Source organism: Coenobita brevimanus, chromosome 97 (genome assembly GCF_032717465.1).
Source record: "Coenobita brevimanus isolate Jiangsu-jjx chromosome 97, ASM3271746v2, whole genome shotgun sequence".
In the NCBI taxonomy this organism is placed as follows: domain Eukaryota; kingdom Metazoa; phylum Arthropoda; class Malacostraca; order Decapoda; family Coenobitidae; genus Coenobita; species Coenobita brevimanus.
Window position 1 is genome coordinate 21,233,916 of NC_137050.1, and position 20,519 is coordinate 21,254,434.

Here is a 20,519-nt window from a genome sequence, read left to right on the forward strand (position 1 = left end):
ACTGTGGCTTCACTTAAACTCTTTCAGATTTGTATAATTCACTCTCAGCTGAGTAAAACAGTTTTGCGTTAGATGGAATAGAATACTGCACTACTGGTCACACATAAATCACGCAACTGAGTGCAACTAACTTGATTAATGCAATTTGTGTATTTGGAGGCCGTTTCACTTTAGCACTCAGATTCTTATGACACAGTTCAATAAAATCCTTTTTTTTTTTTTTTTTTTTTTTTTTTTTTTTTTTTGAAAAGAATAATACATTTGCTCCAACATGAAAAGGTTACTGGTACCTGCGCCAAAACTCTCAGGCTTGTATGACTATCTCAGTTGAATACAATCGTCTGGTGGTAGCTGAAGCAAAATAAGAGAGGATATGCCTCCCCCAAAAAAAAAAGCTAAAAATATTGCACACAAAGTTATACATTTCCTTAAGAAAATAACACTGTTGTAAAAAGCCATATAAGTTAAGGTATAATGAAGGGTCGTCAGTTCTACATGCTGGGCTCCTTGGTAAGGTAAAACACACACAAAAAGTATAGGCTAAATCGCAACCTGTAATCCTACCTTTATTTCAGCCTTACTGATGGGGTGAGGTGAACTGATAAACAAGTGAATAAATTTAACATCATCGTCCCATCATTAGGTGGCAAAAAGGTCAGGATGATGATAAATAGATAAGAAACTACACAAAAACTATGACCTCTATATACGTTAAATATACGACCAGGGAGCTTAGTTGATTTAGATAATGGTACTGGAAGAGGGAATGTTTCTACTCAAGGCTGGTTCAGTCCAGTGGCGATTATATTAAGTTATTATTTACAATTCAGATCAACTTTATTTAGTTAAGGAAAGCATCCAAGAAGTGAAGAGGTTAATGAAGGCTATATCTAATCCCTACAGTTAGAAAAGTCTCTCCTAGGCTGAATAAAATGGTCTGGAGATGGCAGGAATTTAAAAAAAAAAAGTTTCCTCCACTCTCACATCAGGCTACAGTACGCGATGCATCACAGTTCCTATGCACAGTAAGATGACACCTTTTTTTTTTTTTTTTCCCCTACCTCCTGATAATTTTACTAAGTCTGGGGAAGACGTCACACACTGAAAGGGTTCGAAGCAATATCCAGTCACTCCCAGCAGGATGAAGGCTACTGTCAGTCTATTCATGCAGTGTCCTGGCGATTTAAGTCAGTTTACGATAAAGCTCTCAAACTGAAATTTCAGGGCGACGCTTATCTATTCTCTCTCTCTCTATCTCTTTTTTTTTTTTTTCCCCTTTAATCCAGGCCTCCTTCAGGTGATTTTATTTAGCTCAAGAAAGATCTCTTGATGTGAAGGGTTAAAGCAGGATGAAGCTAATCCCATTAGTTCGGAAAGTATCTTCTAAAGAAAAAAAATCGTTAGGAGATGGCAAGAATGAAATGCAGAATATGTCCTCTGACGGAAAGGGTTAAAGGTCTCGACTAAAACTCATATATCTACGCCACGCTTCATACGCTTGCATCATACTTCATCCAACATACCTCCTACATCACCACAACTCTTATACTCCAGTATACAGTATTTCATCCACTTATAGGTATCTTCTCATCTTCTCTACCTATCACCATCCTCTCTACTGAATCTGCCCGAAGTTTTCCGTCATCATTGTTCTTGTTAATAATGTTCTCTCCTAATTCCGAAAAGTTTCTTCTGAGATGAACAAATCGTTCGGAGAAAATAAGAAAAATGCATAACATACGTCCTGGGGCTGAAGGTGTTAGGAGTGTCCATCACAGTTCATATACCTACGCCACACATCACACACTCGCACCATACTTCTCCAAGCATACGTACCGCATACATCACCATAACTCTGACACTCCTCAGTATGTTTTTAGCCACCTCCTCTGCTTCTCACTACCGACTCTGTTAAATCTTCCTGTAGCCCTGCTGTCCCCCAGATGATTATATTTAGATCAGTAGAGCTCACCAGTAGTGAAGTGTTCAATGTAGATATGATGTTTAGCTCGATATGTGTCTCTGAAACCTTAAAAAGAAAAAAAAAGACCGAAGATTGCAAGAATAAAATATGCAATATGTCTTCAGGCTGAAAGTGTCAGGCATAGTTCATATACCAACGCGACCTATCACACCCCTGCACCACACTTCGTCAACATCTCCCAGAATATCTCATACATCTCCATAATTTTGACACCACTCCATTATATTTCATCCATCTTCCTTGCTTCTCACCACCCTCTCTACCACATTACCTGTGCACCTTCAGGTCCCTTTATGTTATCCTCTGGTTAATGAAGTTTGTAAATATACGTTATCAGATTATCTGCCTTTCTTTAACAGTCAGGTTCTTACGACTTACTCTCAGCGAAAAATAATAATAATAATAATAATCTAGCATTTCAGTGACGTTTGTATGTATGTCTTGGAGCATCTGGTTTATTTTAACTCTCCGGCTTCTGTGACTCACCCGCAGTTCAATAAAATCGTCTGTATAGCTGGCAAACAATACTAGAGTAATTCTAATAACAAAAGGGTGAACTATACCAGCATTATCATTCTCGAGCTCCTTGGATTCAACTGAATGAAATAATAGTTGGAACAGAGTACTAGACTTGTTTCGACTATGATAGGGCTGAATACTGAACTTAGGTAAGCTATTCTAAATACTGACCTCAACGGTATTACCCCAGATTTGCTCCAGACACAATCAGTCAGTTCCTCTAAATACTACCATTAAGTGAACATTGACAGAAGCCAATAAAAGGTAGTTTTCTTATCCACGTTATTTCAGTGAGCGAACACGATCTATCTATCTATCTATCTATCTGTCTGTCTGTGTCTGTCTATCTATCCATCTTATCTATTTGTCTATGTCTGTATGTCTGTCAATCAATCAATCAATCAATCAATCAACCAATCCATCAATCAATATCTATCCATCTATCTATTTATAGAGAAGAAGGTGTATCCGTCTATCTGTCTTGCGCCTCTTGGTGTTTGCTTTCACCCACAGTTTTATTTGAGAATGAAAGAAGGAAAATCCATCACGATGAAGAAGTATTTTGTATATCATTCTTGCCACTGCCAGACCATTTTATTCATCTTAGAGGAGACCTATTTATAACTGAGGAATTTGAAATTAATTAACTCATACTGTCAGGGCTCTCTCCGAAGCTGCATTAAATTACCTAGCATTAACAGGAATACGGAAATAAGTCACCGGAGTGAAGAGTTACAGAAATGAGTGCCGTGAAAAAGTTTTACCTTCAGAAAACAGGAAGCAGACGAAGAGCGCAGAAGAGAGACAACGATGAAAGGTTGTGTCGTTTAAGATAAGGAGGGATCGTTACTGAACAGGGAGAGAAGTATCTGGTGGTCCTTTGGCCGTGGCTACGTTTCAAAAAATGCGACGTCCGGCAACTATCAAACAGGCAGGTAAATGGATGTAGGTGCAAAAATTTACTGATGATTATGAAATTTAGGAAGGAAGAAGTAATGACTTTCGCCAAAAATATCCCTAGTTGTAAAGGGATTACTGACTGCATCAATAAATGATGACTGTCTTGTGCTAGTAGTACGCATGACTGGCAGAAATATGTTGAGGATAACGTGTACGCTAGTTATTTAATAAATTGCTCAAGTTAAGTTGCGTACTAAACTCCTACCAAGCAACAGATCCAACTAATGTAAACAACTTGCTATCATTAAATATTTGTCAGAAACAGAGCCCCCGGCGATTGGACTGGAAGCGCGCACGTCTGTAGATCGTGATTTGGGTTCAGTCCTACCCGGGGACGGAAATCTAAGAGGCTATAAAGGAACGGTATATCTTTTAGGGTTCTCACACATTCATACCCTGTCAGTGACATGTACAGAGTCGCTAACTCACCGACACGTCATCTACACACAGGCTTCCATATGCATTTACCACCATTTCCACCACAAGACATCCTCGTTGTACGAGTATGCCAAGGTATGTGGCACAGGGCCGTGACACTTCTCTAGTAACAACCTATCATTAGACCCTGGTAACAATTTGTCGTTCCTCGCTCTTCCGATTCAGAAGAGATGCCTGCCCAAGTCGGACGCAAGGAAATCGGTCACTATAAAAACATACATTATGCTGGTGATAGTTTTGTTGGCTGGAAATAATGGGTCGTCTAAACATTTACTGAATGCAACTACTGTAAGATAACTGTCATTTTTTTTTTACAAAGATGCAATTACCATAAATTTCACACTGACTGTATATTTTGTGATATGAGAAAATGTTCAAAGCTTAAAATGCAGACCAAGGGCAACGCTTTTTCACAATTGCCACTTTTCTAAGGGAATTTCTCTACGCTTATCCTGTTTCCGACTCAGGTTCCTCAGACACTGCACACACTTCATTAGCGCATGTCGATGGTGGTGATAACAGACTGTCATGCAGCACTTTGGGTACAATAATTCACTGCCTATGATTCTTGTTTCTCTTACTACTCTCAGTATATCGGCCACCTCTGTCACTACTGAAATTACCTACCTCAGTTCTGACGACACTAAGCATTGGAATAAGTGTACTCTTAGGCCCGGGCACTGTAAGCATTCATTTACTATATATTATTTCCCAAAAGAGATTGTAATTCAGTACTCAAGGTTGTAAGGCTTCCCTGCTGCGATACTTGAGACAAATAATTTACTATCTAGTGACGTGACACACTTTAAAGTTGGCTATATCCCTTACATCTAGTGAGCTCTTGTACTGAGATACAACCCGGACATAAAATAATTTCATTATTATATGACTCACGCACCACTATGCTCTACCATTCCTACATAAGTGAACATCTGGAGTTCATAAAGCAGATCAGACGTAATGTCTCTGGGCAGCAAGGACATTTGTAAAAACTCGTTATAGATGACAAAAATCAACGCAATAACAGAAAGGATGAAGTGACAGCTGGAGCTGCACTGACAGAGTGGATTATATTACAGAATATTTCATTCATTCATTGCCAGACGTCATGTATCCCAAACGGGGTGGCCAAACGACCGATAATTAGTGAGGAGATACTGAAACCTTTCTCTCTCTGTTTGTCTCACAAAATGAGAATAGATATGGCTGTGATGGTAACAATTTTATATGTGAGTCTGAAGACAGGACAAAGGTGGAAGATCACGAAAAATATGGGTTGACAATATATGTGAATGTGTGAGAACGGTAAAGACGATGTGGCGCAATATGAACTAAAGGGCGATACAAATAGATGGACGATGTATCAAGGCCGGATCCAGTACTTTGGAAAGCAGGGCGTGATTGTAGGCAGAATATATACCACTTTAGTTATTTAAACTGTGAAATTAAAATGAATTTCTATTTTACTTGATTTTATATCACAGAAGTACAATAATATAAGCAAGTGTAATATGTAGTAAAGAATCCTGATTATTCTTGGATATATTTTAATAAATAGCATTTTTTCTGTTACAAGTAATGGTTATTCAGCCGAAAATAAGGATGGCGTACGCTCCCCACCACCCCAAATCTGTGCCTGTCCATCAAAATTTTTCATTCCTAGTAAATGATTTTCTCGACTAAGAAAGCAAAAATCTTTTAAAAGTACACAAGTTTATGATGATGACACAATTCCTGAACATTTAAGAATGAGTGTATGCTGATATGGACAAGGTGCTGAAGCATACTGAATACAAAATGTAAGAATTTATAGAATTAGAAAAGTATTGAAAATGGGATGAGTCAATGGAGAATGCTCTGTTTCTTCTAAGCAATGCTGTTCCAATTGGAAGACAAATCAGACTTAAAAACCATCAAAATCCTGAAGAAAATTCAGGATGATCTTTGCAAAAAACCTTAAGCAATCAAAGGGGATATTGCTTTCACTCCTCCAGGCAAAAGTTGGTAAAGACTATGGGTTCGGGTTGCCATATTTTACAAACTATGTATGTTTGTATGGTTAACCTTTGACCATGTAGACCCTACAAAAGGCTTAAATGCAAAAAAAAAAAAAAAAAAAAAAAAAAAAAAAAAAGTGAGAAAGGTGCCTGGGGATATTTACCCAGGGAACATATATATCAAGTCTAAAGTTAACTGCCGATGAAATTGGAATATGCACCACATTTATAAGTGTTCGAAAGAACGAAAGAAAGAAAGAAAGATGAAAATACTAAAGAAAGTAGAACGAAACTGAGAAAACAAAATATATAGTCTCCACACATAATCATTTCAGAACTCTTGCGTTAAACACTGATAAGGCTTTGTTTTGCAGTTCAACTTAAGTGTTTTTGTTCATGAACTCTGCGTGTGTGTGTGTGTGTGTGTGTGTGTGTGTGTGTGGCCTTGCACCACAATTAAACATTTGACTTTACTAATTTCCTGACTATTCTGAAACTGTAAATTTTGTAATGTCTATCCTACAGTTATTAAAAATTGTATACATTCGATATGATCCGCATTTGTTTTCCTGAATATATATTATAAAAAAATATGTATTTGTATATAACGGCAAAGCTGGCAACCCTTGGATGTCAATATAGTTGGATTTCTTTTTAAGTAAATGTCACTTAAGTCGTTACACACTGTCGCTCATCAAATAAGTGCAGGGTACCTAAACAAAATAGTCTCTGTCATATTTTACAATCAGGTCGTTAACTGAACTTAGTGTAGACAGTAACTCTGCACCGCTTATGTCGCACTCCGTTTTTCTCCTCTCTCTGTTTGGCTGAGTCCACGGGTCTGAATACGACATTCACCTACACTGTGCAGCGTCTGGCCGTTGATTTATAAGTCAGTGTCACCGCAGCTGTTATCTGGTGTGGTGTGTCGGCTGAGGCCACGCTACTCTTCTTCACTGTCCTCACTCTTCTGTTGTCTCTCTTCCATATTTGTTGAGTCTCAGCATTTATGAACCCATTCAATCTGATGATGTATTATTCTATTTTATTCTTGCTAATTCCAGACAATATTGTTCAAGGGGAGACCTCTTATACTGAAGGGGTCAGTTAAATCTATATCTTACCACCTTAATTTGTAGTCTTCTAAACTAAATATAACTATCCGGAGGAGACAAGAATTAAATGAAGACTGCATCATCCGATAAAAGTGGCAAACCTTGAAAATTTGATGTTTCATGTTTTCACTGCCATGCCCAATATATCAGTGTCTGACTTGGTTGCCTTAATATATGCAGCCTTATCATAACATGTCATGAATGTACTTTTGAAATATACGAGAATCCACCCAATGAGATAACTGCATGAATGATATATATACCTGTTCCGAATTAATAAACTTTGGCGTCAGTGTCGAATGAGAGAATAGAAAAGGAACTGTAAGGCAGGATGCGAGGGGTGGCGAATTGGAAGGCTAAGCATGGATGTGGAAGAAAGTATGGGGTTTGAAAGGCAGAGTGGGATGGGAACACTAAGCTAAAGTAGTCAAACCTTGGTGAGAGTGTGGAAGGTAGGGGTCAATGTGGAAGCCTAGGGTTCGGTGTAAGAGGCTAGTGTTAATTGTGGACGACAGTTCTGTGGAATATAAGCAAGTAAATGTGGAATGTGGAGGCAGGGTTGGGGGGTGAAAGCCAGGCCTAATGTAGTATGGACAGCTAAAGAAAGGAATTCAAGGAAGAGGTGTGAAAGGCGTGAACAGCTGGACTGCAGGTGTAGAAAGCAAAGCTTGGTTGTTAAAGACAAAGTATATGTAAGAAGAAAATGCTAAAGTGTGGAGGAAAAGAGCAAAACATAAGAATGAAGAATCACGTTACTGAAGGAAACTTTGATGTGTGGGAGACAAAGGAAGTGGTGAGGCAAAGAGTGTATGCGCATGTAGAGTAAGGTCGAGAGAAATAGTACTGAGGTGCCGTGGTATGGCTCGGGTGTGGTAGCCAGGAATGAGAGATGGAAGTCAAGAGCATATCTAAGGGGGAAACAGATGGGGATGAATCTTCCCGTGAAATTTCTGAGAATTGCCTATTCAGACATGCATTTATAATTCTTCTCCAACACCCTCCTTCTGAAACAAATGCAGTGTTATGAGGCATAAACTTATCTGTAAGATTTAAACGTTCTCACACACAGTAGGTACACGGAAGGGGGTATTAAACTACTGTCGTGTTGTAACCTCCTCCTCCTCCTCCTCCCACCTCCCATCCCCCTTATTTTTTATAAGAAAGACGGACGGTCCAACAGTGTGCTAATCGTTCGGCATCATCTCCCCCTCCCCCCACTCCCCCATCACCACCGGGCACGGCATAAAACATGGATATGGTTCCAATGGAAGCAGAGATAAAGTTGTGGAATGAAGTTCTGAAGTCTGGAAGGCAAGGATGAGATTTAAAAGACAAAGATGAAATGTGGAAGGCATGGAAAAACGCTGGAAGAAATGGGTGAGGTGTGAAAGGTATGGGCGACTAAGATGGACGGCAAAGAAGGAACTGCAGAAGGCTGTAGTATATCAGTTTGATGTGGAAAAATAAAGGTGATGGTGAACGTACTTACAGTATAAGGTATGTGATTACAAATGAAAGACGAGGTGTGCAAAGAAGTATTTAGGGATCGCAAGAGGACAGCTGAAATGAGATACAGACGGCTGAGAATTTTTGTACAATGCATTAGTCAAATGGATAACTGGCCGGAGGCACGAAAGGTAGTCGGAAGTGAAGAGGAATGTACTGAATTAATGAGGGTGTTCCTGGGATGTGGAAGGTAAAGACAGAAGTGACGAAGGCATGTATGAGGTGTGAAGATAAAACGATGATGTATGGACGTACTAAGGAATATTATGGACCTAGAGAAGAAAATGATAAGTTGTAAAGTAGTGAACCATGGGGAGGGCGTTACTAGGATGTGGAAGACAAAAACGAGAGGGACGAAGGTATTGAAGAAAGGGTGAAGATAAAGGATACAGTGCCGACGTGCTAAGGTGGAAACTGCGAATATGTGAGAGTTCGGTCTGAGTTAAACAGATCGAACTTCTCTTGGGATACGAAAAACCTGAGGATATTATATAAAAGGTGAGTGTAGGGGTCGGATGACTTAGGTGTGGAAAACAAAGTGGAGCTGTGAAGGGATGAATTAATGTGGATGTGTGCGGGGAATGCTAGGATGCGGAAGCGTGGATGGAAGGTTAAGTTGTGGAAAATAAAATAGAGGTGTGGATGGAAGTCTGCGGTGTGGATGTTTGGAAAGGCAAAATGGAAGTGAGGAAGTGTGGTGTGGAAGTGCGGAAAACTGTTATTGCTGTAGACCCAGGTGCACCTAGACATGAACCCGGTGAACTTCTGGCCGAAGCAGCTCTTCTGCAGACAGCGGAGCCACCTAACTATATCGATGCCACCACGTGAAGGTGTCCCTCTCCAATGAAGGAAGCTGTGATGTGGAGGTATGGAAGGCCGACATATGAGGTGAAATGGAAGCGAAGACTAAGATATGGGAGACAAAATTGTCATGATGGAGACTGAGGAGTAGAAGGCAAATGAAAATGTGGAAGGCAGGTGCTAGTGTCGAAGGCAAAATTGATGTGTCGAAGGCAGAGTGGAAGGAAGGGGTTGTATAAAAAAAAAAAAAAAAAAAAAACTAGGGTGAGGAAAGTGGAAGTGAGGAAGGCAAAGGTGTGGAACTCAGGACGTGAAGGTGTGAAGGGCATGTGGAAATGAGAAGTCTGTGTAGTGAAGTGCAAAGTGGCGGTGTAACAGGGCAGGTTGAGGCGTGGCGGGCGTGGTTGGGGTGATGAGTGGCCAACCCTAACATGGCTGTGATTTACTCGCCATTCCGGGGCGCCACGACACGTCGCTCCGGATTTAACTTTTGTCCACTTCCCGCCATCTCTAGCCCCTCCCCTCACACTCCCTCCCTCCTTCCCTCTACATCCCATCCCCGCTCCCCCTCCCGTCTTTCCGGCCGCTATGACCCCTCCCCCAGCACCCGCCAGCCAATCACGCAGCATTCAGCCGCACCAGGTAACTCCACCCAGCGACCAATAAGAACGGCGCTTCCGTTCTACCTGTCGAGCGGGGCCGATAAGACCGAGTGTCCCTTTGTCTTAACGTTGGGATGTGAACCTTAAGAGCAGCAGGTGGCGGAGGTAGTCAGGTTAGGTAGTCAGTGTATATTTTGCGAATGAGCGCAGGTGTAGTCACTAGTTAGTCGCAGGTGCGTGCGGAGCGGCTGCGCTGGTGTCCGTGCCCACCCACGCCATTCCGGTCTCATTCGTGATAGCATACACGCCCTCGTGGAGTGATGTTGACCTGACCGTGACCCCGAGTGCCAAGGGACGTGTTGTGTTGCAAGCTGGTGTCGTGTGTCGTGTGAGGCTGCGACAGTGCCAAGGTGGTGGTGGTGTCGGAGGAAAGGTGTGGCAAGGGTGTGACTGTGTTGCTGCTGCTGCTGCGACGTCCGTAGCGAACTTTTCCCCAGAGTCCCCAAGCCATCCATCTTAAAAATACCCAAGCCCTCCCCAACCGCATACTTATACCATACCCATTATTCCCACCGAACACTAGCTTATTTCACCACTCAACACTCACTTCCCCACCCTTTTCCTATAGCAAAATTAACCCTACTCTTGCTCCTCTACCAGCAGCAACTGACCTGCTTCACTCAGAATATCCAACCATCCAGTACACGAGTATCCTTCTCAAACCTTTCCACAGTTATAGATTATTTCCCTCACCTCCCCGTCCCCTTGCCCCAACCCTCCTGTCCCACCTGCCGCAGCTGTGACGTGCCCCTGCCAGACACCTGCGCCAGATGCTGATTCCTGATATAGGAGGGCAACCCACAGCCTTCTCCGTGCCCTCCTCGTCGTCCCCGCTACCCGGCAGGAGGGAGTCTCCCGCTATGACCGCCCTTCCCCCCGCACTCCCTTACTATGCACCAGGTAAGGCGTTTTGTGTCGGTGCGTAGGCACTTGGGTGGGCGTAGGTGGATGTATCGTAGATGTAATTGTGCTATGTAGGTGGGTGTAAAAGTGTTGTGGTTGTGGTGAAATGTTTATACTGTAAAAGTAAATGGATCATGTAGATGGATGTATGCAGATGTAGATGGATCACGTTGGAAGGTATGGGTGGGTTTAGCTTTATCATGAAGGTGGATATAGATGGAAAATGTAGGTGGATTTTTGTCATACAGAAGGGTGCAGGTGTGACAGGAGAAGGTGGATGCAGAGTAAGTGGGTGTAGGTGGATGTAGGCAAATCTAGATTATATGTGTGTACGTACGTTTAAGAGTAGGTGGGTGTGTAGATTGAGACTGTGTACAGTAAGTGTGGGTATAGTAAATCATTACATCGGCTGCATTACTGAGCGGGAACAAGTGTACGTCGTAGAAACAGATGTAGGTATGCTATCAGAGTGTAGAAACAACTGGACAACGTAGGTATTTGCGTGCATTGCCGGTAGGCGTAAGCAAGTCAAAAGCACGTAAGTGATAGCATGTGAGAAGACTGATGTAAGTGCGTCAACAACAAGTGGATGTAGAAATGTGATTAAGTGCATGTAGGGAAGCATTCGCTAAGAACCTTAACCAATTTCAACAATTAACAAATCTACCTGGAAGTGCACTATTTTTAAGAGAAACCATTTTGTGTAATTGTGTATTTTACTATCATCATTCTAGCTTAGTCGTGATGTGTTTGATAACTTTATGAGTGAAAATATCAGTATAAAAAAGAAATCTAATACATATCCTACAGTTCACGAACGTTTGCGAATATAATCCCAGGAAAACAGGTATTAATGCAGGGATGTGAGATATACGCAGCGTGTTGGTATAACTATGTCATGTGTAAACAGCTGGTGGGTGTTGCCACAATTATATGCAGCGAATATTTCCAAAGTATGAAATATGAGTGAACTAATGTGTGACCTTCACTGTGTGGGTACTGAGAACTTTTTTTTTTTTTTTTTTTTTAAATTCTACTCACGCCATGTATAGTAGCGTGAACAGGGTTAGGCCCATACTGAAGAAAGGTATCATGCGTCAGGTATGTGCAAAATACAGTGGGTATAGGGTAAGTATGAAATGCACAGTGGGTAGGTACTGGGAATGTCGAACATACTTGGGTGTTTGTACAGTTGAGGAAATGAGTATTGACCCACTTCATTAAGATCAATAACAAGACAGAGAGCAGTGGCTTTAAAAGTCCAGTGTTGTGATCATCGAAGCCCAACAATCTTTTTAAATATTTTATAAGAGTTTTATAATTATCCGCCCGAAAAGTGCAGCAATATTCTTTTCCACAACTGTACCTCATAACTCAGTGGGCTTCATTAGGAGTATGAGATGAATGGGTGAGTGCAGGTACAGTCGGAGCGAAAACTCTGTTTACGCTGTCTTGAAACTGTCAAAACATAATGAGATCTTCCTAAAGTAACCAGCATTAATCAAGCCAATTAAATGGGCTGCATCTCGCTTCGTGCGTTCAGAACCTTAGACATGTGAAAGGATTACTGGCCCGGCAGGCGCGTGAAGAACGCAGTGCACGGGTAAGTACTGTATGTGTACAGTACGCCTTACAAGGTACGATCATACAGTCTTGTGGCAGTTATCGTTTGTGTTCAGTGAATACCGGATACTCTGTGAACAGTTCTTGTCTTCCCTTTTTCCTGTTTCTGGGATCCCATTTACTACGTTTAGAATGGTGGGAAGGTGCTAAGGAAGATTAATACTGTTGGGTCTCTTTGTATGGTGAAAAACTCTGACTACCTTAAAAAAAAAAAATCTTGTCACGAACTCAGTCAAGTAAGAAATTGTACATTTTCTGGCTTCAAGACAATGAGTTGATGCCTAAGAAAGAGCTGCATGACGTGATCATAAGCTTTAATTTATGTAGTGTGTGTGTGTGTGTGTGTGTGTGTGTGTGTGTGTGTGTGTGTGTGTGTGTGCGTGTGCGTGTGCGCGCGTGCGTGCGTGCGTGCGTGTGTGTGTGTGTGTGTGTGTGTGTGTGTGTGTGCACGCTTGCGCGCGTTTTAATGAATCCCTCCCATTGAGTGTATGTATATATGTGGTGACTAGACACGAAGTGAAAGCTGTGGTTATGTATGACCGGATGAAGGCCAATGAATTTTCGTGCTGATAACTGTAATCGGTTTCGTGATAATTATTTTTTATACGATGGCCTTATTTAGTATACAGTAGGTATAAAAGATGCGTTGATGAAGGTATCAGTATCACTAATAACATACTTAACTGAAATTATTGTCCATGAGATAGAACATAGTGTTGGTGGTAGTACTAACAATATAATCAGCCCTGCGGCGTAGTTAACTGGAATACCAAAATTATAATGAGCAATATTATTAATGAAAGCTACTGCTAAATGAATATTCTGCCGTACGGCTTGCCATTACTCCAGTCCCTGCCATGATGTGTGTGTGTCGGGGGGGTGGGGGGGTGCGCGAATCGTTGGGCTTTTTTTTTTTCTTTCAATCTACATAGAACAATGACGTCTTAAAACTCCATTGCCGAAGACAAATTCTCCTGTGAAGTAAAGCGCGAAACAAAGGGTCAGTGTAGGTAGCCAACTATACGGTCGTGCGTATATTAGGGAAGCTTTATGATGGCTTTACAGTTTTACCATACTAAAACCAGAGCAACTTTCAGGTGCTGATTTTGTTAGCGAAAAGATAAAAATTATGCCTTCGGTGAAAGCCAAATTCACCAGTTTTCAACACAAGTTCTGCCTGATGCGTGGTTTACTATGACCGTGATTTTGTGGGCGTAGGTTGTTCCTGGTACCTCTTCCTTAACCTCTTACGCCCGAACTTGTTTTCTTTAGTCTTGCTATTTACAGACGATTTTATTCACCTCAGGATATACTCTCTTTTAACTGAAAGGTTTAGACAGCCTACGTTAACTTCTCTGCTGGGGTGATCTCAAACAAATAAAATCACCTGATAGTAGAGAAAATATACTGCTAAAGACGTCACCGTGCTGAGGGGAATAAACAGTTTGTAACTGCACATGACACGATAATATGATTTCCCCAGCTGTTGGTCAAGATTACGCCGATATATATAGAAGATATATGACACAACAGAATATTACGATGTAACATGACAAAAACATCGCAACGAAGGAAATGCCGGGGAAATGCTGGCCTTCCGTATCATGAAACCAACCATCTGTTATTCTGATTTCACTCTTTTGATATGACGTGCACGCTCTTATGAGGGTTAATTTCTATAAGGCACCCAGTGGACGAGTAGTATATATAAGTTATTTGACTTATGTCCTGTTTTCTTGTTTGATATTTACTCTAAATATCGTTGAGGTTTTGGAAGGAAAATGGCACACTCGAGGTGTAAAGATATGAAAGTTAACAGTACCTGGTATATGTTGTAATCACCAAGAAATACGATAATGATGACTTGACACCTGTATTCTTATGTCTCATGCAGCTGAACTTGTGCGTCTCTATTTCAAGACATTAATTATAAAAAAATGACACTATGAATTTAGTTTACCTAGTTCAGCATTTTATCGTTAAAGATACAGTCGCTGGAACAGTGCATGTTTTTACTACATCAATTCATTTTTTTACGTATATATCCGGCCTTGAGCCTCTCAGTGATTCAGCAACTGTCAGTCAGCTTGCGTAATGCGTGTAAGATTATTACTACTTCAATTTCCTTATTTTTTTCAGTTCCTCTGGCTAATGAAAAGCGGTATCTACCTCACAGCGTTAGCAAATAATCTTTTTCCTATTCCTGGAGTCCGTATCAGTGTATTATGGATTCTAGTAGATGTCCTAACTTCTGAACAATGGGTTAACCAGCCCCATAATACCCACTTTACTGCCGTCACTCCTGTTTACTACTGTATTGACGTAGGCCTGTCTTGACAATTACTGCATTATATTCCATACAGCTCCGACTCGCTAAGCATTTTTCATGAATTTTAATAACAATTTTCTAATTTAAGCTAAAACTCCGAACAAAATCTTCTTTCCTCGCTGCACAAAGTTTTTCTACGAGGCATACTGTACATTAAGTCGCTCGCACAGCCTCACTCCACGCAAGATTAATGTAAACCACGTCGTCTTTCTTCCCCTGTCTAAACTGCTATTCATCCTTTCAGTACGACGACATATTTTACTTCATGTTCTTGCAACCGCCACGCGCTTCATCCACTGTAGTAAAGAAATGTTTCCCTAAAGCCATATCCAAAACGCTATCAGCTCCAGAGTCGTCTGAAGGTAGCTAAGATGAAATGTAAGAAAAGTCAAAACACGTAGTAAATTGCCTTTATATCACACTCCTGCTTCTCACTATACTGTAACTGCGTTAACCTTTTCACTTCCAGATTTCTCTCCTTAATTATAAAATAGTCCAGTGGAACCATTAAAAAAAATGCTACTGTAAGAGAATTTTTTTCTCAACCCCTTCACTACGAGACTTCTCAATAATAATAATAATAATAATAATAATCGCCTGCGCCCTGAAGGGAATAAAACAAGTCCAGCCTAACAATATGAACTTTTCTTTTTCCTCATTATAGCTGCACAGGCAGATACCGTTCTGTTTTCACAGTACATAATTACTAATCTCAAACCCGAGTGTAGCGTTGAGGTTTTGGCAAGTGGTGTGGGGGACGAATGTTTATGCGGTGAGGGCGATTGAAGTTTGGGAAGGCTGGATTTTAGCGGTTTAACCTGTATTCCCAGAGGATTTCAGCAGGTTTATAAGGATTTGACGCGGAGTACTATTTCTGCTCTCTCTCTCTCTCTCTCTCTCTCTCTGCACTACCTTCAGCACATTTCAAAAGATCAACCACCGTCTCACGCACACCAGTTACCGCTCTAAGTATCGACCATCATTTGCTAAGTTCCATTTAACTGTTCCTAATGACTTCAGCCAAGGGACGTTTTTGTTGATTATTTCTTGCTGCCATCAGACCATTTTATTTCATTTTTATTTTTAGCAGTGGTCTGACACAGCCTTCATTAATCCTTTCGATAAACATCGTCTCCCTTAAGGTGTATAAAATCGTCCGGAGAGAGGAAGAATAACTCAACAAAATACTTCATCTGATTGGATAGGTTAAGGCAATAACTTAGGAAATGACTGATAACCAATTCGTACACACCGAGTTGATCTACGTATGAAGCCAAACTGAAATTTTTTTTATTTAATGTAGTAACAAAAATGAAGGTGAATTTTAGTACAATAATTAATTTTAAATGAAATTATAGATATATTTCTTGCTGTTGTTGATTAAACTAAAACCAGACGATTTTGTTCGTTTGAATGAAATCATTGTAGTCAGAATTGCTAAAAAAATCTTGATGAACCGAGTTAGTACGATTACGTTTTTTATATTTCTTTCACTACCAGATGATTTTCTTCAGTATGTATGAAACCAGTCTGAGAGTAGAGGGAAGATTAACGGAAATGTTATCTTCGGTAGTATGAGGGGCCTCTGCACATGTAAATAAAACAATAGACGGGTGGTCAGAATAAAATATAAAAACTCATTGTACTGAACGGGTCGTCTCTCTCTGACCTGGTCACAGTTTGAAATTTCATTGGCTTGCATAATATCGATTTTAGGCAACTCAACGAAGTCCTAGCAGTTAAAATATCCTATTTTTGTCGGAGTTCCAGATAAGGCCAGGGGTAAAACTGAGCATAATTTATACCCATTGAGACCATTGGTGCATTTTTTTTCTTTCTACTTCCAAACTATTTTCTTCACCTCAGGAGATTTTCCTAAGAGTGGGTGTTAGGCATAAATGTCACTAGCTCCCTTACGAAGTGAGATCTGTAGGCATATCAAATCGTCGGTTTAGTAGTGAGGAGCTTAAAGACGTTTGTAGAACTTCGGCTCATTCAAGTATACAGCTTGAAGGTAAGTTAGTCTGCACCCCATGAATCCGTTGACGTCTTTTTTACTTTATTTGTGTACTAACAGGTGGCTTTATTCAGCTTTAGGGAGACTCTTCAAACTGGATGGGTTAAACATGGCCTTGATCAACTCCTTCACTACTGCAGCTGAATAAAGCCATAAATAAAATCGTGTGGTGATGGTAGTGTGATTAAAATGGAAAAGATGTCACCGGAATGAAGGGGTTAAGATTCATAGGTACCCATCAAGCTTCTGATGGAGGTTAATTAAAGAGAAAAGCGGCAAATAATAGGGGGCGATGATGGTACTACCTGCAATACCGGAATTAATGATACATAATAATTTAATCTCGGCGATTAAGCATACTGAAATGTCCTCATAGCTAGTCTGTTTCGTTAATGCATTAGCATTATAGCACATTTATAAATTTTTAGTGGAGTAACTGCGCTATCTTTAGAGGACTCATGAACTTCTTTTACTGTAGAAGTTTCTTCAAAATATAGTAGTCTCTGGAAGAAAATTGTGTACATTCACTCGCATACTGTGAATTTATCATACTGACTTCTTCAATAATCTACAGTTGGCTGCCCTACAGAATTTTTATATCCTGTACTGTGGCTGTCACGAGAACTGAAAAAATATTAAAACTGACATTTTTATCGTCTCTTCACATAATATTATTACATACTGGACCTAAGCTCACCTGGTTCTTGAGGTGTACTAATTAGGTGAGACTGTGTTTTGCTGAAATTAATGCGAAACATATATATATATATATATATATATATATATATATATATATATATATATATATATATATATATATATATATATATATATATATATATATATACATATATATATTATATATATATATTATATATATATTTATATATATGAGTTACTTGAGAGGAGCATGTGGAGTGACGTGGAGGGACAGGTTGACGAATGAAGAAGTGAAGGAACGTTGTGGAGTAGATGTGGATGTGGTTGAAAAGATTAGGAGAATACACTGAGGTGGTCTGGACATGTGGAGAGAATGGAGAATGAAAGACTGACTAAGAGGGTGTATGTAGGTGAGGTGGAGGGAGAGAGAGGGAGGGGTAGACCGAGGATGAGGTGGAGTGATGGAGTTGAGAGGTATATGAAGGAGGGGGGTGAGTTGGGGGGAGGGGAGTCAAATGATGGGTGACAGAGTGACTTGGAGGCGTTTTGTCTGCGGCCACCCTTTGCGGGATTAGGGCGTCGGGCTATAGATAGATAGATAGATAGATATTATATATATATATTATATATATATTATATATATATTTTATATATATATATATATATATATTATATATATATATATATATATATATATATATATATATATATATATATATATATATATATATATATGTTATATATATTATATTATATATATATATATATATATATATATATATATATATATATATATATATATATATATATATATATATATATATATATATATATATATATATATATATATATATATATATATATATATGTTATATATATATATATATATATATATATATATATATATATATATATATATATATATATATATATATATATATATATATATATATATATATATATATGTTATATATATATATATATATATATATATATATATATATATATATATATATATATATATATATATATATGATGAATGCTGGCTGTATAGATCTTTTAAACATTTCATATTTGTCAAAACTTCGACAGCATATGGCTCGTTAATTGTCCAACCAGCCATGAGCGGATCTGTGATATTTTGCACCTCGGTTATAATTTGCCATCAGATCAAAGATTTACGTGCGCAGTATAGCGGATAAAATAATATAAATAATACTTTGCTTCAGTGATCGCAACTGTTCTTAAGTTATTACAAGACGTCAGATCCACCTTCACAATCGGTAAATCTTGAGAACTGAGAAGAGTCGGGGAGGGGAAGAGGGAGGGGATGGGAGTGGGGGGGGAGGATGAGGTGAGGGTGGGGAAGAAAGAGGGGGTAGGGGGTAAGTAGGGTGGAGGGAACTTGTTGGTGTATAATAATATCGTGATACAGCGACTGCGTGACTCCCCATTATCATCTGTGCATTATCTCTTGACAGCTCTGCGTGCTGCCATCCGATACCCTCTTTATCTAAACTCGCTTGTTAAAAAATGGCAGAGTTACCATGATCATCGACGGTCATTTGTAGGTGATTTTAGGCAACCATTTACCTCTCGTCTACATCACTTTAAACACCAGTGCCTGAGCAGCGTACCTGGCATCCGAAAAAAGAAAAAAAAAAAAAGAAAAAAAAAAAAAAAAAGATCGTCCGAATGTTTTATTCATGTAAATTGTTGGGGGTATTTCTGATAAACACAGCCTCTCGAATCCGGCGCGTTATTTTTCGGTCATTAGCTGTCATATAAGGCCCTCTTTTCCAGATATCAGTGTGGCTGCCATGCGTGATAACAGTGAGGGCTGAGGGAGAAGGAAAATACAGTACTACCAGGAGCGACTTGACGAAGGACTGGATTTAGGGTGGAGTGAGACTCGGAGGGATTGTAAGGCGGGGAGAGGAAGAGAAGTTGCAGAAAGAATAAGGAGGAATGAAAGAAATAAAGAGAAATCGATGTAAATAAGGTGAGAAAGTTGATGTGAGAGGGGATGTAAGGCGAGAAGGGACCGAAGAGGAAGGGAAAAGGAGGCGAGAAGGAGAGAGAATAAACAGGAGAGGAAGAAGCTGTGGAAAGGAGGAAGGAATTTAAGCTGAGGTGTGAAACTGTGAAAGTGTAAGATTTAGAGAAAATTCTGGGGATGAAGAGGAAGGTAAGATGAGGTGTGAAAGAGAAGGAATAAATTGGAGAGGATAGCTAACAATGAAAAAGAAAATTAAGATAGGTGAGGAGGGAATGCTGAGTAGAGAGAGAATACTGTGGCAAAATATGAAAAGAATAGGGAGAAAGACGAACAGGGGGACACCTTATGGACAAAGGCATGCAGGGATAGACTGGTGATGAAAAAGGAGAGAGATTAAAACGAGAGGAAGAAAAAAAAAAAAAAAGAGGAAATGTAGGATAATAGTTGATGTTCAGAAGGGAAACAGTGACAGAGAGAAGAGGGACTTGAAATGCAAAACCGTGGAAAATGATAAAGAGGGAGACGGCAAGAGGAAATGTAAGGAGGATATAAAGTAGTGCAATTTACAGGGAGCATCCACATCAAGGGCGATTATTAACTAAGACTTAGGATCTGTCTTAATCTAGACTCCCTGTACTGCACTGGTGAAATCAGAAACAATGACTATAATTGAAAAGAAATTACAATATCAGTCGTGCCGTAGTGGCCTAATATTACATACTACAGAACAAATAAATAACGAGAAGGATAATAAGTTACCGGGATGTAGGCAGGGTCAGTCACACTTCGTATATTTTATGGAGAATTACCTTAGATTCCGTAGCTAAATATACACTCCAGCCTAAATAATAATAATACTAACGATAGAAAAAGCATGATACCTTGAAAGAGATGCCGGTCAGGTCAGTCACGCTTGCCTTACATCATGCAGTACTACCTACCTTATCATGCTCTAGTGGCCCAATATTACACTCTACGCGGTACATAAATATCAGCTCTAATGATA

The 20,519-nt window shown here is 39.8% G+C and overlaps 1 protein-coding gene across 1 annotated transcript in view; it reads left to right on the top strand.

Annotated features, from left to right (window-relative positions):
• The first annotated feature begins 10,752 nt into the window (after window positions 1–10,752).
• LOC145413719 (uncharacterized) overlaps window positions 10,753–20,519 on the top strand; it is a 30,934-nt gene continuing 21,167 nt past the window's right edge. The window contains exon 1 of the mRNA XM_080283375.1: window positions 10,753–10,882. Coding sequence (XP_080139501.1) covers window positions 10,753–10,882 — 130 coding nt within the window. The remainder of the gene's footprint in view (window positions 10,883–20,519) is intronic.